The following is a 19,189-nucleotide window of genomic DNA, read 5'->3' as shown; positions in this document are numbered from 1 at the left end:
AAACACTCCTCCATAGACACAGGATCCTATAAGACTCTATTGTCCAATGCCTATGACTCACTGACAGTCCCCTCCTAACCTCCCCTAGCAGCCCGTGGGAAAGTATTTAATCTCAACAGAGGATGAAAACCCCTATTGCCATTTATCATAGGGCAGAACACAAACTCTGAAGGACAGTTTATCTGTACTTCTTAGAAAATTACCAAAGAGCTCTCTTTGATGGGCTCCAGCACTTCCAGAGCGAACTTCCTTAAATACCATGTAGCTGAGGCTTCGAGGCCTGCCATGACATCCCCACTCCTCAAAAGAAGGAGATATACTTGCAGCTACTTTTACATGATTCAGAAAAGAAAAATAAAGAACAGTCAAAGATGTCAAGCTAGAATATGGCCTAGGTGCCCCTTCTGCCTAGCCTCACACGTGAATCTAGGATAAAGCCCAACACAGGTGTTTAATAAACTTGCTAGAAGGAAAAAATAGAAGGTAAGAGAGAAGGAAAACTAAAAAGAAGAAGGGATGGAAAAGGCAAATACTTACAAATAAAGAGAAAAATAATTAAAATTAATAATTTGAAATTTTTAAATGGGGGAATTGGAATGAAATGAAGGGTAAGGAAAGAATCTAGAAGTAAAGGAAGAAAGGAAACAAGCCATTTGCCATGCTGAATCAAAGTGTCCAAAGTCTTTGAGTTGGGCTCACACCCAGCACTATGGTATCTCTCTTTCTGAAAGCAGAGCACAAGGCCAGCCCAGGTTCATTGACTGCTTGAAGAAAAGACCAAAATGGGAAGAGTATAATGTTGGTGGGGATCAGGAGTGGAAGGATGACATTGGATTTCTGGGGTATCTTGTCTCTCTGAACTCACACATCTTCTCCCCGGTTGGGTTTTCATTTCTTCTTCATCTGTCTTCACGCATCAAAGCTTCATAGGCCCTGTCTCCTCTCAGGAGCGTCCCCTGACTGCTCCTCTTAGCATCACCCGCCCTTTCCCCTGCATCTTTCAGTCTATTCCATGCATCAGTGCACGGCACAATTACTAATAATCTCAAGGAACAAAAGAGCCAAATTTTGTATTGTCGGCCGTTCCTGGGCATTCGCTCTTGTGCAAGGCAGATATTACAAAAATCATTTTTCCTGCATATACCCAGTTTTTGCCTTACAGGCCAGCTCTAAATTTATAGCTCCCTCTAACTTTTGTACAGTTTCTAGATTTCGATGGGAAAGACTAAGAAAAAGGAGAAAAGACTAAGGAGCTGGATGTTCCACAAAGTAGATGAGGGTTAGACAGAGAACTGTCCTCTTTTGAGGACCTGAGCAAATGCTTTGCTGTAATGTGCAGAGGACAAGTTCTGAGAATTATTTGCTTACATTTTGTGCTATGCCCTCATTTTAGGAACTTGTGGATTATGTTCGAGTTCACTCACATAGCGCTACCTATGCGACATCCATGAGTCCCGTCATAGCTGAGCAAATCATCAGATCCTTGAAGCTTATTATGGGAAAAGATGAGAAGCATGGAGGTAAGGAATCTACAGGGAACTCAGCCCTCAAGAACTCTCCTAGGCTTCTGCCTGTCTGTCTCCCACCTTCTCAACTACACACTTTCGTCCTGTGAGGCCCAGTGTTTTAGTCAAGAGAGGAGCATGCTAGAACATCTTCACATGTGTATGCACACACCACAAACCCTGTTGTAACACATACATACAGTCTTTAGCAACATGTTAGTATGATCATCAAATTTGGATCACTTTGGGTGATCAGTAGTTAAAATGAAGTAAGCAATGCCTTTTGTGTATATGTATGTTTGCATGTGCATGTGTGCTTTTTGTGTGTTATGTGTTTATGCATGTTTGCCTGTGCTTGACTGCTGTTCCTTGTGCTTCCCTGAAATGAATACCATTAGTATAATATTTTATATGTTTTATTGTCAGAAGTTGGGCAAGGGAAAATCGCCACTGGTCATTTGAGGACATATAAACTCACAGTATCAGCCCAGCCATTCGTCTGTTACTGTCATTTCAGCTAAAATGTGCTACTTTGCTTAGCCCAAAAGAACTTCACCTGCTCTTTGGAGAATTATTTCACAGAAGCCTCTGAGAATTCTCATTCCATCTTTCAGATCTGGTCTCTAAAGATTCACTACATGTTATGATAATAAAGCAGTTCTTCCTGCCAGGGAGCTAGTGAGTACAAGTAAGAAACAGCAAATTATACTTAAAATGGCCACAGGGCTATACAATCCTTGTGCTTCATCCTACCACCATCTGGCACAAAGACCTGTATCATTTTCTGCAAACTTCTAGACCCACTTACTAGGATATACGGGAATATCTATCATTAATAGTATTAAGTAAGAATACTTACGTGTTTTATCAAAAAAAAAATCCTTCTTCAAACTGAGTATCCACCCTGATCTGAAACTGAAATGTTCTGTAACCTGAAACTTTCTGAGCACTGACATGAAGCTCTAAGTGGAACATTCCACACCTGCCCTCAAATTATAGGACGATCTGAATGCAGGCACACTAAAAATCTGCTATAAAATTATCTGTGGGTGCAATGCACAGCAGCAGGTGCCTGTGACCTCACCACTCAGGTGGCTTGAGGATTCTGGGTTTGAGGCCAACCTTGGCTACAGAATGATTTCAGAAAAAAAAAATCATTTCAAAAAAATCCTGCCAACAATGTGTATATATATGAATTATCAATAAATTTTGTGGTTAGACTTGGGACCCATCCTCAAGATATCTCATTATATGTATACAAATATTCTCAAAAAAATCTAAAATCCAAATCCCTTTTGGTCCTAAGCATTTCTGATCAAGAACAACCTATATCCCTTATACAAATCAGATAAGAATGAAACTGGTCTTTTGAAGAAGGACCTCCAGTCACCTCTACACTGACAGTCCCAGAGGCCTTCCAGTGAGTCATTCCGCTTGCCAGAATATTAATAAAAAATTATAACGTGGTGTTTGTTTTATCACTAAAGCTGGAAAATGACCCACAAGATGGTACCTTTTCTACTACATAAAAGTGACTGGTGGATTGCTGGGGTCTTTTTAGGATTGCCGTGCGTGTGTGTGTGTGTGTGTGTGTGTGTGTGGTGTGTGTGTGTGTGTGCATTTTTTTCTTTTTTGACTGAACTGTGTTTTTAACTGGCTGAGAACCCAGTCGGGGAGGTAGTTGCCAGGATTCAGTTCCTCTGCTGCTACTTATTGTCACGTGACATTCCACAAGCAAATGGTGCATCCAACCCTGGGCAGGTGATTTAACTTTTCTTTGCTTCAGTTCTTCCAGCTGTGAACTGAGAATAATAACATTTATGCATCGATGTTTTATGACAGTTAGGTAAGTTAATTTATATAAAATACTCAGGAATGTCTGGAAACAATCATGAATTTTGTATAATTGCTTGCTGTTATTTGCAATTGTTCCTGAGGCGTTCAAGAAGTATGTGAAAACTCCCTGATTCTGTATGAAACTTCTTAGGAAAGAAATGAAGAACTGGATGTCCTCCCAGGTCTTGGACTAGTCAGAATAAATAAGGTTAGGCTACCATAGCAAACCCTAAAAAAATCCTGTTACCTTAACAAAGCTAAGGCTTATTTCTTTCGTTGTTGGTGGTGATATTGTTTTGTGCTTTTTTTAATTCTTATTTTTTTTAAGTGTTCTTTGACAACCAGTAAGGGTGTTCATCCAAGCAAGAGGCCAGTTGCCTGCTCCCACAAGTCATTAGTTGCCTCTAGTTCTTTATCTAGAGATAGGACATTGTGAAATTCTCCCCCTTTCATATTAACCGGTCCTTATATTCTTAACATCATAATTAAAATACTTTACCTCATATCTTTTGGCATCTTATGAATTAAAAGAAAACAGAATGGTGTGAGTCAAAATAGACATAGGAGAAAATTTAAGACAGTTTTTGGAGGGGGGTTGTTTGTTTGTTTTGTGGGGGTTTTGTTACTGATGTTGTTTTATTTTTTTTTTTTTTTTTCAAATCAATGAACAAAAGAAAGCAGTTCCCTTTCACAGAGTCACCGAGGTTCAGGTAACTCTGCCTGGCACATCCTTTAAAGGATTCAAAGGCAGTCTGGGAATGATCACATTGACCTCATTTATAACAATACTGGCTCAAATGAACAGGATAGGTCAGGATACTGTATTAGCTTGGCCACCTTTGCTGAGAATAAAGTTACCCAAAGCTCCAAAGGCTGCATCTTGCTAGATCTGCCACACAGATCTAAGAAAGAGGAGCCTGGCTCCAAGCCTTCTTCAACCTACTGCAACTGTGACTGGAACCTTTCAAGGCTTTGTTATGGGCAAGTTTGGGGAGCGGTTGGCCAGATCTGTTCCTTGATGAATGTCTTCACTTTAATCTGCAAGGCAAAGCCATACGCTTCAAAGAGAAGCAAGCTACAGCAATAAGGTCAGTGTTCCTTTGATGCCAAGGTTCAAAGATGAAATAGCAGTCCCAGTAAAATGACAATGTTTATGCACCAACAGCCACCTTCTCTCTGCACCCAGGCTGCTGGTGGAGTTAATGCACACAGGCTGAGGGGCTGCAGGCCGGGTGTGCATTCCATATGCACCAAGGCCCGTTTCATCTCCTCGCCTGTCACTCTGTGCAGTACACTGAGCCCAATGTGGAGATTTGATTTCTCCATCCTAATGGTTGTTGGGTGGTCTCCTAGCTAAACCAATGTTGTAAGCCCCTCAAGGGCAAGAAATGTGTCTTGAATTAATTTTGTGTTCCTCTGAGTGTCAAACTCGGTGCTCGGCTTAATAAATACGTCATGACTCAACTTCCATCTTGCCAGCCTTCTGGATTTCAGGTCCATGTTTGTGCTAAATAAGATTGCGGAGATGTTTATTTCAGAGGACTAAGAGCAAGAGTCTGGTCCACACCAGTGTGGTACCTGAGGAGACCTTTCAGTGAGGGGGATGACTTTCGGGGAACTCTAGAAAGATGATGGTTCTGTCACTGGCCTAATCTAGATGTCAAACAAGCAGCCACAAGGGAATTAAGCCCCAAATCATACCAACAGCTTCCCTACAGAAAACAATGTCATCTGTTGCCTTGTTCTATTTAGATCTTTAATGAGCTGTGTGTGTGTGTGTGTGTGTGTGTGTGAGAGAGAGAGAGAGAGAGAGAGAGAGAGAGAGAGATTCAGTCAGTCTTTTTCAACTCCCAGTCTCTTTCCCCAACCGTGGGAAATCTTTTACTTCTCACAGAGAGAAAATGGAGGGCGAAATGTACAAGTAATTAAGAGGATCCTGCGCGGCCAGATCACATGTAGCCCAGAGCTCGCCGTGCTCCCTCTCTTCATTCAGTTCCTCGGCTGACAATGGAAATAGGTGGAAGGACTAAGTGATACAGTCTAGACAGTGGGTACTGCACAGTGGTGGTGCACAGTAAGAACTCGGCAAAGGTAGTGTGATTTTTAACTTACATACTTTCCTTCCCTTCCTTCTCAAATATTTTTGGTAGTTTTTTACCCACCATGGGATTCTCCCCTGTTCTAAGATTTTATGACTATTCATCCATGAAGAGAAGTAATCCTGTATCCTGCATCACTTGCTTAAAAATATGTCTATAATCTGGTCACCTCTCCAACTCTGCCTCTCAGGACAATTCGAACAACTTCCTGAATATTCTTCTCACTTCTGTCTTGGCTTTTTTATGGTTTGTCCTTAGTACAGAAACCCAAATCATCCTTTTTAGCATTTATTTGAACTGCACAAAGCTAGAGGATGCAGTATAATGATTTAACACAGGCATACAGTATGAGAGATGGACAAATCAGGGTTATTAGTATTTCCATTTCTTGCTATGTCTTAAAAGCCTTGAATAAAATATAATAATTATATATTTATGGAATACAGAGTAACACTTCAATATATATGTACAATATGCTGAGAAAATGGAGGTATTTAATGTTTCTACCTCTTCAATATTGGCATTTTTTTTTCATTTAAAGCCTTTAAACTCCTGTTTTTAGTTACTCTTAAAATAGATAATAGGACATTATGAACTGCAATTCCACTGTTCTCTAGAACACTAGAATTTATTCTACTGGATAACTGCTGTCATCCTCTCTCATTCCTTCTTCCTCAATCCTTCCCAGCCTCTAATAAATCCATTCTATGCTCCTGCTGACATTTTCAAATAACATCTATCTGAGAGAAATACTAACTCGTTAAGAAAAGAGAAAACATAACTCACAGCATGCCACTCCCCGACCCATCCGTTTCCCACTCACTCGACATGTGATCCAGTGGCCTACAGGCTTCCAAAACTTCTCCCTCATATTTCTCAGGCTCTTCCCATTGCTCATTACAGTGACTCGTGAGCACTCAAACCAGCTTCCACAGGAAGGCCTTCGCGCCTGCTGCTCCCTCTAGAATGGCTTTTCTTTGCCTCCACTGGTCTTCTGAAAGAGCTGCCCGATCCTACATAGCCCAGCCTCCATCTCCCCCATTCCTCTGACCTCAGTTCTCATAGCATTCCTGTCTAGTCCTTCTTTCCTCTCACTGGAGCACAAACTCCAAGAGAAGAGGCGCTTCCTCTCATTAAGCACACAGAGAACAGCACCGCGCAAGCATGGTCCTCAATTTCTCAACAAAGATCTACTGAATGGCAGCAATGCTGTTCCTTGCCCTTTTAGTCCAGCAAATAAATGCCTCTAATCTCTCTGCACAGCTGTGTTCGATTCCTCTCTTTGAAGAGCACTGGTCCCTTTCCACAGCACGATCTTGCTGCTATCCTTCCAAAACAATCTTCCCTTCCCTCTCCTTCCTTTACAGTCTCAGGTTTCCTCTGCCCAGACTGCTAGCTCTTGGGTTCTAGCCCCCTCAGTTTTGGCCTGGCTCCTCCCCTCCATTCTGAGGCCTTTGCTCTCCTGTTCTTCCTCCTGCCCAGTAGGCCTTCACCTCTCAACACCCCTCCCCCTGTGGTAACAGTCTTCACGTTACTATTGTCCCCTGTTTATCTCCTGTTTTTATTCTTTCCCCATTCCCTTTCTTCAAGGCCTCTTCCTCGGCCTGCATTGAGCAGGATCCCAGCCTTGGTTTTCTATATACAGTTCCCCAGCACAAGTGTACTCCCATGATTCCTTTCCTGCTTATAACCATGTGATTCCACACTAGAGTCACCTGCAAAGATGGTAAAAACAGCTTGCTGATGCCCTGCTCCCCAAAATTTATGTTATATTTATAAAAAAAAATCCTGAGTGGTGCTAATATGATTGGTCCAGGGGCCACCCTTTGAGAACCACCTGCTGCATGATGACCTCATCACACCCACTCTCTCCTTCCCATCAAGCATGAATGAGTTAGGATTTCTTCCAGATAGAAGCCATCCAATTCACACCGTTGGCTATCAGCACATGCCTGACAGATAATAGACCATGGAGGCAGGCATCCAAATGGAATTAAAGGGGAATATGGATAGTTCCAATTGTGCCATGAGGCAGACGCTGACAAAATATCTTTGGGGATATTTTGGGAGCCATCTCTTCATCAAAAGTGTTGAGCAGAATGATTTCTGTCAGCCATCAAAGCAACTGAGCTTGCTCACCAAGGTCAGCCTGTGCCCTTATAATTCTCGCCTAGATCCATGTCTACTTTGGCTCATAGCCTTTGTATGTTTATTAAAATGCCTTCGGTGTAGGAAGTTGCTGCCCATCTGTCTTCCATTATCACTTCACGTTTCATGAAGATGGGAGAGCAGCATAGGAGGAGGAGGATGGCTACACCGTGTGCTATGGTGGCTCTCAAAGGGTGGTCCCTAGACAAGCATGTCAGCATCACCTGGGGCTTGTTAGAACTGTAATAGACATTTTCATTTAGAGTCAGAAACTTTAGGGCCGGGGTTAGCAAACAGTCTAACCATCCCTTCAGGGGCTTGGGATGCAGCCTCATTTGAAAACCACATTTCCATATAAAAGAAAGGAACCAGGTAAGGGGATGTTTGCAGAGGGAAACAGAACAGAAGACAGCTTTCTGGCAAACAGACAGAGCTAGACAACTTTGCAGAAAGGAGGCCTGAGGACTGGAAAATGTGAGCGAATCAGAAAAAAAGTATGAAACACATTTTGAGCCACTTCCTTAAGCCACCATTTAAATCCAAGCATCAACTCTGTTCACTCAGTTACCACTAGTGCTGGTCTGTCATTCCTGGTACGGGTGACCACTTTGGCTGTAGTGAAGTGCTATTTGTGCCCACAGAGCTGTGTGCTCTTCATAGCAGGTCGTCCTGTAAACCTGTGCTTTCATAAAACTCCCTGTGATCTATAAAGTCATAAGAGCTAATGGTTACAACACTGGCTACGGTATTCTCTTTGATCATCACCGTCCAGCAGAGACACTGCTTTGGTAATTGGTGTTGCTTGGGATACAAGGGGTGGTATCCATAAGACCCGCTTTAATTCTTGTCTGTGTAGGGCTGGGGAGTGAGCTCAGTTGGTAAAGAGAGGATATCAGTGCTGCATTTTAAAAGACAGCTGTGGTAGTTCAGGCTTATAATCCCGCTGTTGGAGAAGCAGAGATGGGTGGATCCCTGGGCCTGGCTGATCCCAAGCCAGTGAGAGCGAGGCCCTAGCTAAAATAAAACAAAAAGAAAGGATGAGGGCACTTGGCACCCGAAGAATAACACCCAAGGCTGTCCTCTGGTCTCCACATGAACATGTACACACACACATACACACACACATAAAAAAAACATAACAGTTCTATAGTATGCATGCAAGATGGTGCATATGTCTAATCCCAGCATTCAAAAAACTGAGGCAGGAGGATCTTCATTGTGAGGCCAGCCTGAGCTATGTAGCAAATTTGATGCTAGCCTAGGAAACTTAGTGAGACCCTATCTCAAAAAAAAAAAAAATAGGGGCTAGAGAGATGGCTTGACATTTAAGAGCAAATGCTGCTCTTGCAGAAGTCCTGGGTTAGGTTCCCAGCACTCACACCGGGCAGCTCACAGCCACACATCTTCACCTCTCTTAGGATTTTGTGTAACACCAGTTCTTTCACTTAAAAGGGTTTACTGGAGATGGGAGTATGAAATACTCCTAGCGATAATTAGCAGGTCTAAATTTGGATGACCCCATTGATTAGCTGGTTCCTTTATGTGATGAAAATGGCTATAGAGAGACCACATGTATGATTATGCCAGCAATCTCCCCAATGTCAAGCTGCCGGAATAATCACCAAAGTTCTAAATCTATCATTTACTACCATAAGCCTAGAAATATTTATTTTACATCTGAGTCACCAGTAATGTCTACTGACAGGAAAAGAATAGTAGAAAATTACTTACAAATATATATATATATACACACACACACACAAAACTCCAATTTCTAATGTGTAATATTTTATCTCATTGAGTTGCATCTGCATTATTCCCAACCAAATCCCCTGTCCTTAAAGGACAAACTTAAAAAGGGTAGAATTCTGTTGTCTTCAAAGTTATATATCAGCTGAATGATTCCATTCAGATTGAGCTTTGGCCAGTCTTATTGGCTAGTCTCAGCATTTTTAGCTCCCAAAACATGTCCAATATTTTAGCTCCACCTAGAAAGCTTTCATTCCTCCTACCAAACCTTTCTCTATCCCTTAAACTCCTGAACCATCTTTCTAAGGCCTACCTCATATCCCTAATCAATAATCCCCAATTCATTCAATTTCCAGCAGTTTGTTGTTGTTGTTGTTGTTGTTGTTGCTCCTGTTATTTTAGTCACATATATCCCAAATGAAGCTCTTTAAATTGGTAGTGATTAAGTATTAAAACATGTCTTGAGGCATCAAATTTGCCAATGACTGCACAGTAAATGCTGGCTTTGGAGCAACTCAGATTGCCTGCAAGTTTTGAAGCCTGAGCAACATCTAGGAGCACTGTAATATCCTGTCCTTAAATGTTGCCTATGGAGCTATTTTGGATCAAATGATAGAATTAGAATCACTCACTGGGTGGGTCTATTGTAAGCCCAAATCTATATTCACTTTTCTATCCTCTGGATACATGAATGGTTTTACATTGTGTATACTGGGATGTGTCTCGACATAGAAGTGAGGTAGGCAGACTGAGTAACTCCAGCCAGCACTACCCAAATAGCAACAGCAAAAGCAGAACTGTGCCTTTAATTATCCAAGCAGTCTAGCTGAATCCCTCACTTAGAGCTTCCTATGGAGACACTGTCTAGCATTCAAAGGTGCATTTGACTTTTTAATACATAGTAATCAACAGGAATCGTGCCCTATCGAACCCTGCCTGTCCAAATGGAGATAAATAGGCTGACTTGGTTCTGATGTGATCTTTTCTACCCCACTTCCTTCTCTTCCTCCTCCATAATAATCATTTGTGCTTCGATTTTTTTCCCTGTGGGATTATGTTGTAAAGGTAATGAGAAGTTGAGACAGTAAAATTCCCACAAAAAAAAAATGTGGGTTTTCTTTTATACTACACAGCTAATAAATGGTAGCAGGCCATTAGGATTTTGAATTCTCAATCGTTTTTTATAGTAATCACTCATTATAAATTTTTGGATTGGTGAAGGTTTATTGGCTGAGAGAACAAACAGGCTTCCAACACATTTTGGCATATCATTGGTTTAGCTTGCTTCTTACTTGAGTTGAAAGGTTAAGACACAAGATTGCAAGTTCAGTGCCAGCTTGGACAGCAGAGCAAGACTCTCTAAACAAAAAGTAAAAAGAGGCCTGGGGATATAGAAAGGTATACTTGTCTAGTATGTGGAACACCCAAGGCTCAGTTCCTAGTACAGTACTGGGAGTGGGGAAATCTTTCCAAACTGGATCCCAAATTTGTAGACAGGGTAAGGGATTTGGAATATACATGATGATTTCATGAGTCATGGCTGGAGAGGTGTGTGACCCCCCCCCCCAAATCTGATGGTCATAAATCAATTACATGATTTTGCCTAACCACAGAGAAGCATGCTTCTATGCTTTCAACGTAAACTGTAGACAGAAGTTTTTGTCCTGCCCAGTCCTGCAGCTGTTCAGTTCCAAAGAAACACTCAGAAGCTTATATTAATTGTAATCTGTTTGGCCTATTATCTCAGACTTATTATTAACTAGCTCTCACAACTTAAAATAACCCATAATTCTTGTCTATATTTAGCCACGTGGCTTGGTAACTTGTCTCTGTGGGGCCTCATCTTGCTTGCTCTACATCTGGCTGATGACTGACTCTCTACATTTCCTCTTCCCAGAATTCTCCTAGTCTGGTCACCCTGCCTATACTTCCTGCCTGGCTACTGGCCAATCAGCATTTTATTTAACCAATACCATTGGCAAATCTTTACAGTGTACAGGGGAATTATCCCACAGCAGTAAACCATCTTCCCTAGGAGAAGAAAACTCACCTTTGGTAAAAAGGCAATGGGTCTTTGCCATCCTCAGATGTCCTGAGGGACTTTACGATCTCATACATTTTAAGCAGTTACCCAGTCTTCTTCCAGTAGCTTAGCAGATAAACTTTTGACCTGAAATATAATAAGAACAGCTAAGAATGAAAGGGAAATGTCCCCAAATGACTAGAACAGGTCTCTTTAGGTAGGTTCTCAAGGCTACTAGTCTGCCTGACTACAGCTACTTCCCTTCTTCTTCACAGAACCATGTTCCACCGCAGTGTGTAGTGATATGAGTGTCATATGTTCTAAACTCCCCAGCACCATGTTCTTTATGGTAGCAGAAAATGGAATGAGAGGAAAATGCTTCACCAAAAACAAAAATTAAGATCGATGTAAAATTAGTTAGACAAGCTCTAGAATTTAAGCAGAAAGAGAAAAAAAAGTCTTTTTTTTTTTTTTGGAAGAAAAAAGAAGCTTAAGGGCTATAATCAGAAAAGTGATGCTATTATCAGAAAATTTTAAATTGCAATTTAAGGACATGTCCACTTGGGGATAATTATCTGAACTTGGATGGATTTGTTTTTTCAGTCAGCCCCACTCCCTCTTAGCTCTCCTTGAATTCTTTTGAGGCCAGAACCAAAAAGGGAGCTAATATCTGAACAGGGCCTGTGCTCCTATTGTGTGCATAGTCAACCCTTGGCTAACTGAGAGACCAAGCACAGGACAAGTCTGAATTCTGAGCCCAGAGAAAGGGAACTGGATAGTCCAGTCCAAGACTGAGTCCGTGTGAAAACACCCTAATCCACAGAACTCTAAACATGTCGGCTCTTTTGAAAGCTCTCAGAACCGTTTGCTACTACTGTTACTGTTAAGTGGGCAAGTTCCTGCCAAATAGTTCATTCTGAGACTTTTGCAAAATTTCTAAAGCTTAAATTTCTGGGCTTTGTTCAGTTACTGAGAGAAGTGTTAAATGAAATGCCACAGTAACTTAATTATTTTTGAAACTTTTTTTTTTAATGTACCTTTTACAGAGGAAAGAAAGAAAAGGAAAAGAAAAAATGAGTAAGTGATACTGAGAATGTGTTTGCCCTGAAAAGCCCAGTTGTGTTTCCTTTCAAAGTCCTTGTCTGGCTTCTTTCTTTCGTTCTGATCATTCGTGGAAGTTTACCATGAGACTGGCAGGTGAGGCACTGACCTGGCCCCTAACCCAGTGTGGACTTGGAGAAAGTGGCACCAGCCCCTTCCAGCTGTGACCTACAACCTTTGCTCTGGTCTCTGACACAGGACACACATATTTTTACACTTGAGTTTGATAGGTTTAAAAACAAGGGTGTCTAAGTGCGAAGATTTAGGGCATCGAGACAGGGAAAGAAGGGAGTACCCTGGGTGACAGCCATTAGCTCTTCGGAGGAATTTAGTCCCTTCCTGTTGGCTTTTGTCATGAGATCCGCTGCAAACCTCCCGCAGCAAATGTGGCTTTTCTTCAGTGCTAGCTGCTTAGGGCTAAGCTCGAGTATTCACTGGTATCACCAAACTTACCTTGAATGTGTTATTCTAGAAATGTATTCTCTCCTCATACTCTTTCTGATAGGAAGGGACAGTGAGAAGCTACAGAGGACTCTCACCAAGGGATAAACCATCCATCCTTAAATACAGTTTGAAGAGCTCTTCTCACATTTCTCAATGTCTTTTGCAGCAAGGAACTTGGTGACTAGAAAATTGGCTTCCTCCCAGTTTTTTTTTTTTTTCCCCTTTCTGGTCAAATCCAGCAACTTCTTGGTTCCGTCCTCCTGAGATCCCATGATGAATGTAAGCCCACTGATGGGATCCACTGAAAACACACTGTATTGAGGGTCCTGGCATTGAAGGCCCTTGGCATTGTTGAGGGAGGAATTAGCTGCTGCTTCCTAAATATATTTGCCACTTGGTTACCAGCTGGAGACAGAGAAAGCAGCCTAGAAGGAAACAGAGGGCACGGAGAGCTGCGTTTTCTAAATGGTTTCAGGCCACTGGCATTTCAGCAATAGCTAATATGAACCAGATGTCAGGTGTTATGCTCCACTGGCTTTCAACTGAGGGCCTGCCTCCGTCCATGATTAATCACCTGTGCTGGTGGGTAGCGACGTTCTACCTGGCCTTTTTGTGTGAGCAGACCTAAGGTCGGGGTCAGCAATCAAGGTGGCGGGCATTTGCCTCCTGGCCTTAATGCTGCTCATATATACACAGGGCAACTTGAGTTTGTCCACTGAACACAAAATTAGCCAGCACGCTGAACTTCTGGATAGGAAGGGGATGGTTGCCTGATTGCACAGAAACGCCTGGCAAATTTCTCCAAGACCTTGTGCCTCGTCGTTTGCTTCATCTTAGGAGTCAGCTAATGAGAGAATTTTATGTCAGCCTAATGAAATCAGCACATACTAGTGAGGTCTTACAAGGTTTCCCTAGCAAGGGCCTGAAGGAAACTGTTTGCTTTTTAGACGAGACAGGGGCCAAGATTGTGTGGCCCCTTCCTGACAGCCCTCCAGCAAACCTTGCTGAAGTCTCTTCTTCCTCGTAGGTGCACCACGAAAAGGCTTTGAGACAGGGGAATTGTGACGTAACCCACATGGAATTCCCCACTGGTTCAGTAAACCGAGAAAAGGAAAGAACATAATTCTGTTCGTCTCATCTCCTAGAGTGGAAAAGAGCTGGTATTCCACGCCGGCTTTTGTTTCTTTCATCGTGGGCTCATTTTCAAACTGTGCAGCACAACTTACTCAGCCTCACTCTGGTTGGGGGAAGTTTGTTGAGAAAACCAGCTACCTCACCCGCCACAGCTGGGGAGGATTAAGCAGGTGGATTCATGCCTAACGAAGCCCAGCATGTGTGTGTTTGAGCTACAAGGAATGTATTAGCTTTCTGTTTCTGCATAACAAATTGCCTTAAGTGGCAGCTGAGAACAATGCCCGTTTATTATCAGCTTCCTTGTCAAGAAACTGGGCAGAGGCAGGTCTCCTCTCAGGCTCCCCAGGAGGCTGAGGTAAGATGGCACCATCTACCCTTCTGTCAGTTCAGGCTCCTCTCCCATGTTAGGGTGCCTATGACAGAATTCAGTTCTCTGGAGCTACGGAACTGAGGTCCCCACTTTCTTGCTGGCTGGCTGCCAGAGTCATTCTCAACAAGTAGAGGTCACTCATTCCTAACCATGCAGCCCCTCCATCCACAAACGGGAGAGTAGTCTCCTTTCTGGCCAAGCTGTCAAGATGATTGCTGGATCAAGACGTCAAAGCTTGTTCCTATCTCTAGGCTTTCAGATGTTTTTGTTTATCTATTTGTTATATACACACATATATGACTAGACTTCAAGTGTTACGTTCCCAGTAATGATTTACTTCAAACCAAATACTTAAGATAAAAATTACTCAGGAAACATAATCCTTAAGCCTCAGTTTCTACTCAATTCTGAGAGATGGGGAAATAATGGAAGCAAATCCCTGGCAGCAAAATGATCTAGAAGGACAAAGGGACAGCCTTTGGGAGCAAATATAAGTCAAACAGTCAGGTTTTAGCTCAAACTACTGGTTTTTATACAACTTTTGAATCATGGGATTTTTTTTTCTAAAAAAGAAAAAAAGAAATAGAAACTGGAGCCCACTGTATACACACATATTTTTTGTTTAATTTTATAACACTGAATTTCTTGGGCGCCTGTCACTCCACCAAGTGATCAATATTTAATCCTCATACTAGAAAAATATGTGTTTCATTGTTTTTGTTACTCCCACTTTTACAGGTGAAGAACCTAAGTTTCAGAATAAGGAAATATAAACCTGTGGTGTTGGAGTTGATTTTGAACCCCAGAAACTGGGCTCACAGCCCTCTGGCACTTGATCCTGGTGCTGGTGTCATATGGGGAAATGGTCAGGATTGGGCTACGTCAGTGCCCACTTCTGAGCAATCACTGAAAACCAAAGATTTTAAACTTAGATAGCTAGCTGGCCATCCCCATAGGGCTTCTGGGTGACTACTTTCATTTGTCTGACTTCTAGGAGTCTTTTCAAAGGGTCCTACTGACTCGGTTTCTCAGCACAAGTTTAATTTGTGTGTGCATGTGTGTGGATGTGTGTGCGTGGATGTGTGTGTGCGTGTCTGTGTGCGTGCGGGTATGTTTACAGAGAGAGAAATTGATTCTGCACATAAAAGCAAATTTGCCTTACTTTCCTATTCCCCTCAATTTTAAAAAATTCCGGAAGCCTTTGGTGTGCCTCTTCCTATAATGAATAAAATCCTACTATTAGTGACTTGCTAAGATACTACTCTCTGTTTAAATGCAAATTAACCCATTCAGTTAATAATATTCATGAGATAGTCCCATAGGAATATGGACACAGGTCTAATGGTGTGTATTACCCTCTGCATGCTATTTTCTATCCGTCCCTCTACTGGATCATTTCTGGATCAAAATTACATCTCCAGAATTAGCCCAGCTACTGTTTGTAGCGAGTCTTCTGGGTGTAAAATGCATAGATCCTTGCATCTTAAGACACGTGCATCACTCATGAAGGAATCTTTCTTCAAACAGCAGGCTCCGGTAATCTTGTAAGCAGAGCCAGTTTCCCTGTTATCCTGCCAATGCTTTCATAATCCTTAAGCCTCAGTTTCCCATCTGTAAAGGATTCCAAAACATCACTCTCTGGTTCCTCGTTAATGTGCAGGAGATGACCTTTCTCATCCTGCTTGGCAAGCTAAATCCCTAAGAGTGTTTGAGTAGCTTTGTAGTAGTGGGCTCCTTGAGATCAGGCCATGCAGATAGCTGCCCGGCCTGATGTCCAGCCTGCCCCTCTGTACACTCCCCAGGGCCATGACTGAGCAGACTAAAGAGCCCCTGGCACATGTGTATGTAGCTATAAAACATGCCGTAACCTTGGAATCCTGACATCAAAAGGGAGAGCTCTGTTGCCTTATAAAAATGTGTGCTCCTCTAAGCAAACCACTCCAAACGCTGCTGTCTCCACCCCACTGGGAAGCCTGTCACTGCTAATGCGCTTCTTAGGATTCTCACAACTCCTAGCCTCTTGATCTTCTCTGAGATCTCTCTGCCCCTGAGTGTGTTGGAAACAAAATGTCCTGTCTGGTGTCCAGTGCTTAAAAATAACAGACACTGGGTTCCTGCTGCCACATGGAAACTTTACTGCCAGGTCTGCTCGACACCCCCCACTCTGGGTCCTGCCAGGGAAGCAGGCAGGGGAATGCCAGGGACAAAGAAAGGGACGAGGCTTACACTACTGTAGGCATCCTCTAATGTCAATTTGATTTTCCATGGGCTAACTTCTCTGAAATACCAATTGCTTAAATGGCAAGAAATGTGTTACAGAAAGATACTTTCCGTTGATGGAGACAAGGACCTCATTTTTCAAGTATCACTGCCCAAGCTGGAATGTTCGATTGCCCGGTCAGTACTCTGACAGTAGTGGTGCCCTAAATAATTTAAGCAGGGCTAAGTAGTGTGTACTCCTCCATGCCCATTTTGAAGCTTGAGAAACGATAAAAATAAGTCACCCGTTGGCACCTGGGTACGTTCCTCTGTTAGAAACCGAGAGTGACGCTGTGTTGGCCCAGGAGATCATCAGACGGTCTCTTGTTTCTCCATCGGAGCAAGGGAAATGCCTGCCTGCCCACCCGACTCTACCCCTGTGCATACCAATGGTTTGGGTGGGGAAGAAATTTTCCTCCTTTAAGACAGGTCCCTTTGGCAGTTTGCACGATTCATAATTCCTTCTGGTCCTCTGGGAGACTGAGTTGTCCTAAACATATTTCTGGAAACGCCACAGACCGTTGTTTTTATTAGGGGACTGCAAAGCTTTGTAGTAAGTGGCTTTGTGTTTTATTTGTTTTCCTTCCTCTGCCCCAGCTGTTTTTGTTTTAACAGCATCAGAGGGAAGGTTAAAGAATTCGTGGCCTCCGTTAACCTAGCTCATCTCTCAGGCTAGGGTACGGCTGGAAATCTGGAAGAAGGGAAAGGCAGTACCTAGCTCATTTGCAGGCATGGGTTCATCCCTAACCCTGTCTACCCTCACAAAGGAGTGAGACAGATGACAGGGCTCATCTCCAGCTGAGGAGATTAGCTTGCAACAGGTAATGGCCAGGAAGGCAGGTTACCCCCACAAAAGGAACCGGGGATTCAGTAACTACCTAGATATAATATCAAATAAGAGGCGGCTGTCTAACTTCCATTTTTTTTCTTTTATTCCACAAATATGTATTGGATGCCCATAATTTGACAGTGAAGCCTCCATTTTTATCTGTAAAGTCAACCATAGAGTATAGCCCAGTCAGGAAATCGGCAGGCACCTACCACAAGCATGCATAGCTTATTGGTGAACTGCAATCATTCCAGTTTCTAGAGATATCTGAGCCTGCTTATGAAAATCAAAATTCATGCCCAGTCCATGATTCAGTGGGTTTTGGGTGCAGCCTGGGCATGTGATTCTTCAGCCAAGGTGATGCTAAAGCTGCTGAAAACGGTGGAAAATGAGAATTAACTCTCATCCAGTATATTCTGGATGCCAGTAGCAGTGATGATCAGGGCTCTTGCTTTACAGTTTTCATTTCTCTCTATCTTCCTGAGGTGAGTTTATCTTTATCTTGCAGAAAACAGTGAGGCTCCTTTCAAAGACAAAAGTTATCCGGGCCCAGTTTGGTGGTATTCCGAAATATCATTCCAAAGTCTATTCCTTCCCCTCACAACACACTCAGTCCAGAGGTTAGCAAAACGAACAGTTCCATAAATTCTCCAGAAGCCTGTGTCAGAGTCATCTCATTCATCTCTTTAGCTGACTCGGACCTTCTCTGCCGTCTATGGAATATGTGGCAGAAGGGTATGAACCTCTGTAATGAGCGGCTCTATACCTCTCCCACAGGATCTGGCTGTGGCGCCCAGTCTCCAGGAACGCCTGGGTGCTGTCTCAACAGCAACAATTCCTGTGCACAAGGACCCTGCCAAATATTTCTTCTGCTTTTACCAAGCTCTCTTCAAGCACAGATCTCAAAGCACACCATAATTAGTACAATCACCCACATCCTGTCTAGATGAGCAGCATTTTATGTGTACAAATTCCCCTGTGCCCCTGGGCCCTTCAGGAGAATGCAAATGTTTCCAACTTTAGAGTGAATAGAAAAATTGAAAGGAGCCGTATCTTGGCCAACACCAAAGACCTCAAAGACATTTATAGTTGACCTATATGAGAAGAGATGGTGACTACAAAGTGTGCCATGATGCCTTATCAGCCACACTGTGCTAACAACTGGTGCAAAGGTAAAAGACGGGATAGGGATGAAGCGGCCAGTTCTTACAAATCACATAATCTCAGAACCAAAATTCTGATCTGTTTTATTAAGTTTTCGAATATTCTAGGAGTAGTGAAGTGGTGTCACTAGCTTATGATCCAATTACTCGAGTTAATCAAGGAAGAGAAGACAGACGGGGCCAATTAAGTAGCCGGGCTGTTCAATGATAGATGAGTCATTATAGGTAAGTGCAAAGATAATGCCACTGGGAAAAGCAATTTAAATCACTCTTGTACTTCCAGACCAGGAAATCCTCCTGGTCTTTGAGGGGGGAACATTCAGGAATCATCAGACCCAGCCTGATGAAGTCATCTGTTCATTGCGCAGCTAACAATCAAGGGTAGAGCTGAGCACACAAGGGGGCAGGCCATATGGAATACATTTGGGTGGCTGGACTGTGTACCCATGCCTTCTTTTTGGTCACCTTCATAACACATCTTACCACCACCCTCTTCCGGTCCTTGGACCCATTCTCCCCACTCAATGCT

General features: G+C 42.8%; 1 protein-coding gene across 1 annotated transcript in view; it reads left to right on the top strand.

The window, feature by feature from the left end:
* Positions 1-19,189, top strand: part of Sptlc3 (serine palmitoyltransferase long chain base subunit 3) — a 107,444-nt gene that overhangs the window by 73,913 nt on the left and 14,342 nt on the right. Inside the window, exon 9 of the mRNA XM_038331986.1 lies at positions 1,394-1,520. Coding sequence (XP_038187914.1) covers positions 1,394-1,520 — 127 coding nt within the window. The remainder of the gene's footprint in view (positions 1-1,393; positions 1,521-19,189) is intronic.

The sequence above is a fragment of the Arvicola amphibius genome, chromosome 5 (assembly GCF_903992535.2).
Source record: "Arvicola amphibius chromosome 5, mArvAmp1.2, whole genome shotgun sequence".
In the NCBI taxonomy this organism is placed as follows: Eukaryota; Metazoa; Chordata; class Mammalia; order Rodentia; family Cricetidae; genus Arvicola; species Arvicola amphibius.
Note: the sequence above shows the minus strand (reverse complement) of the source record. Positions and strands in the feature narration are given on the sequence as shown.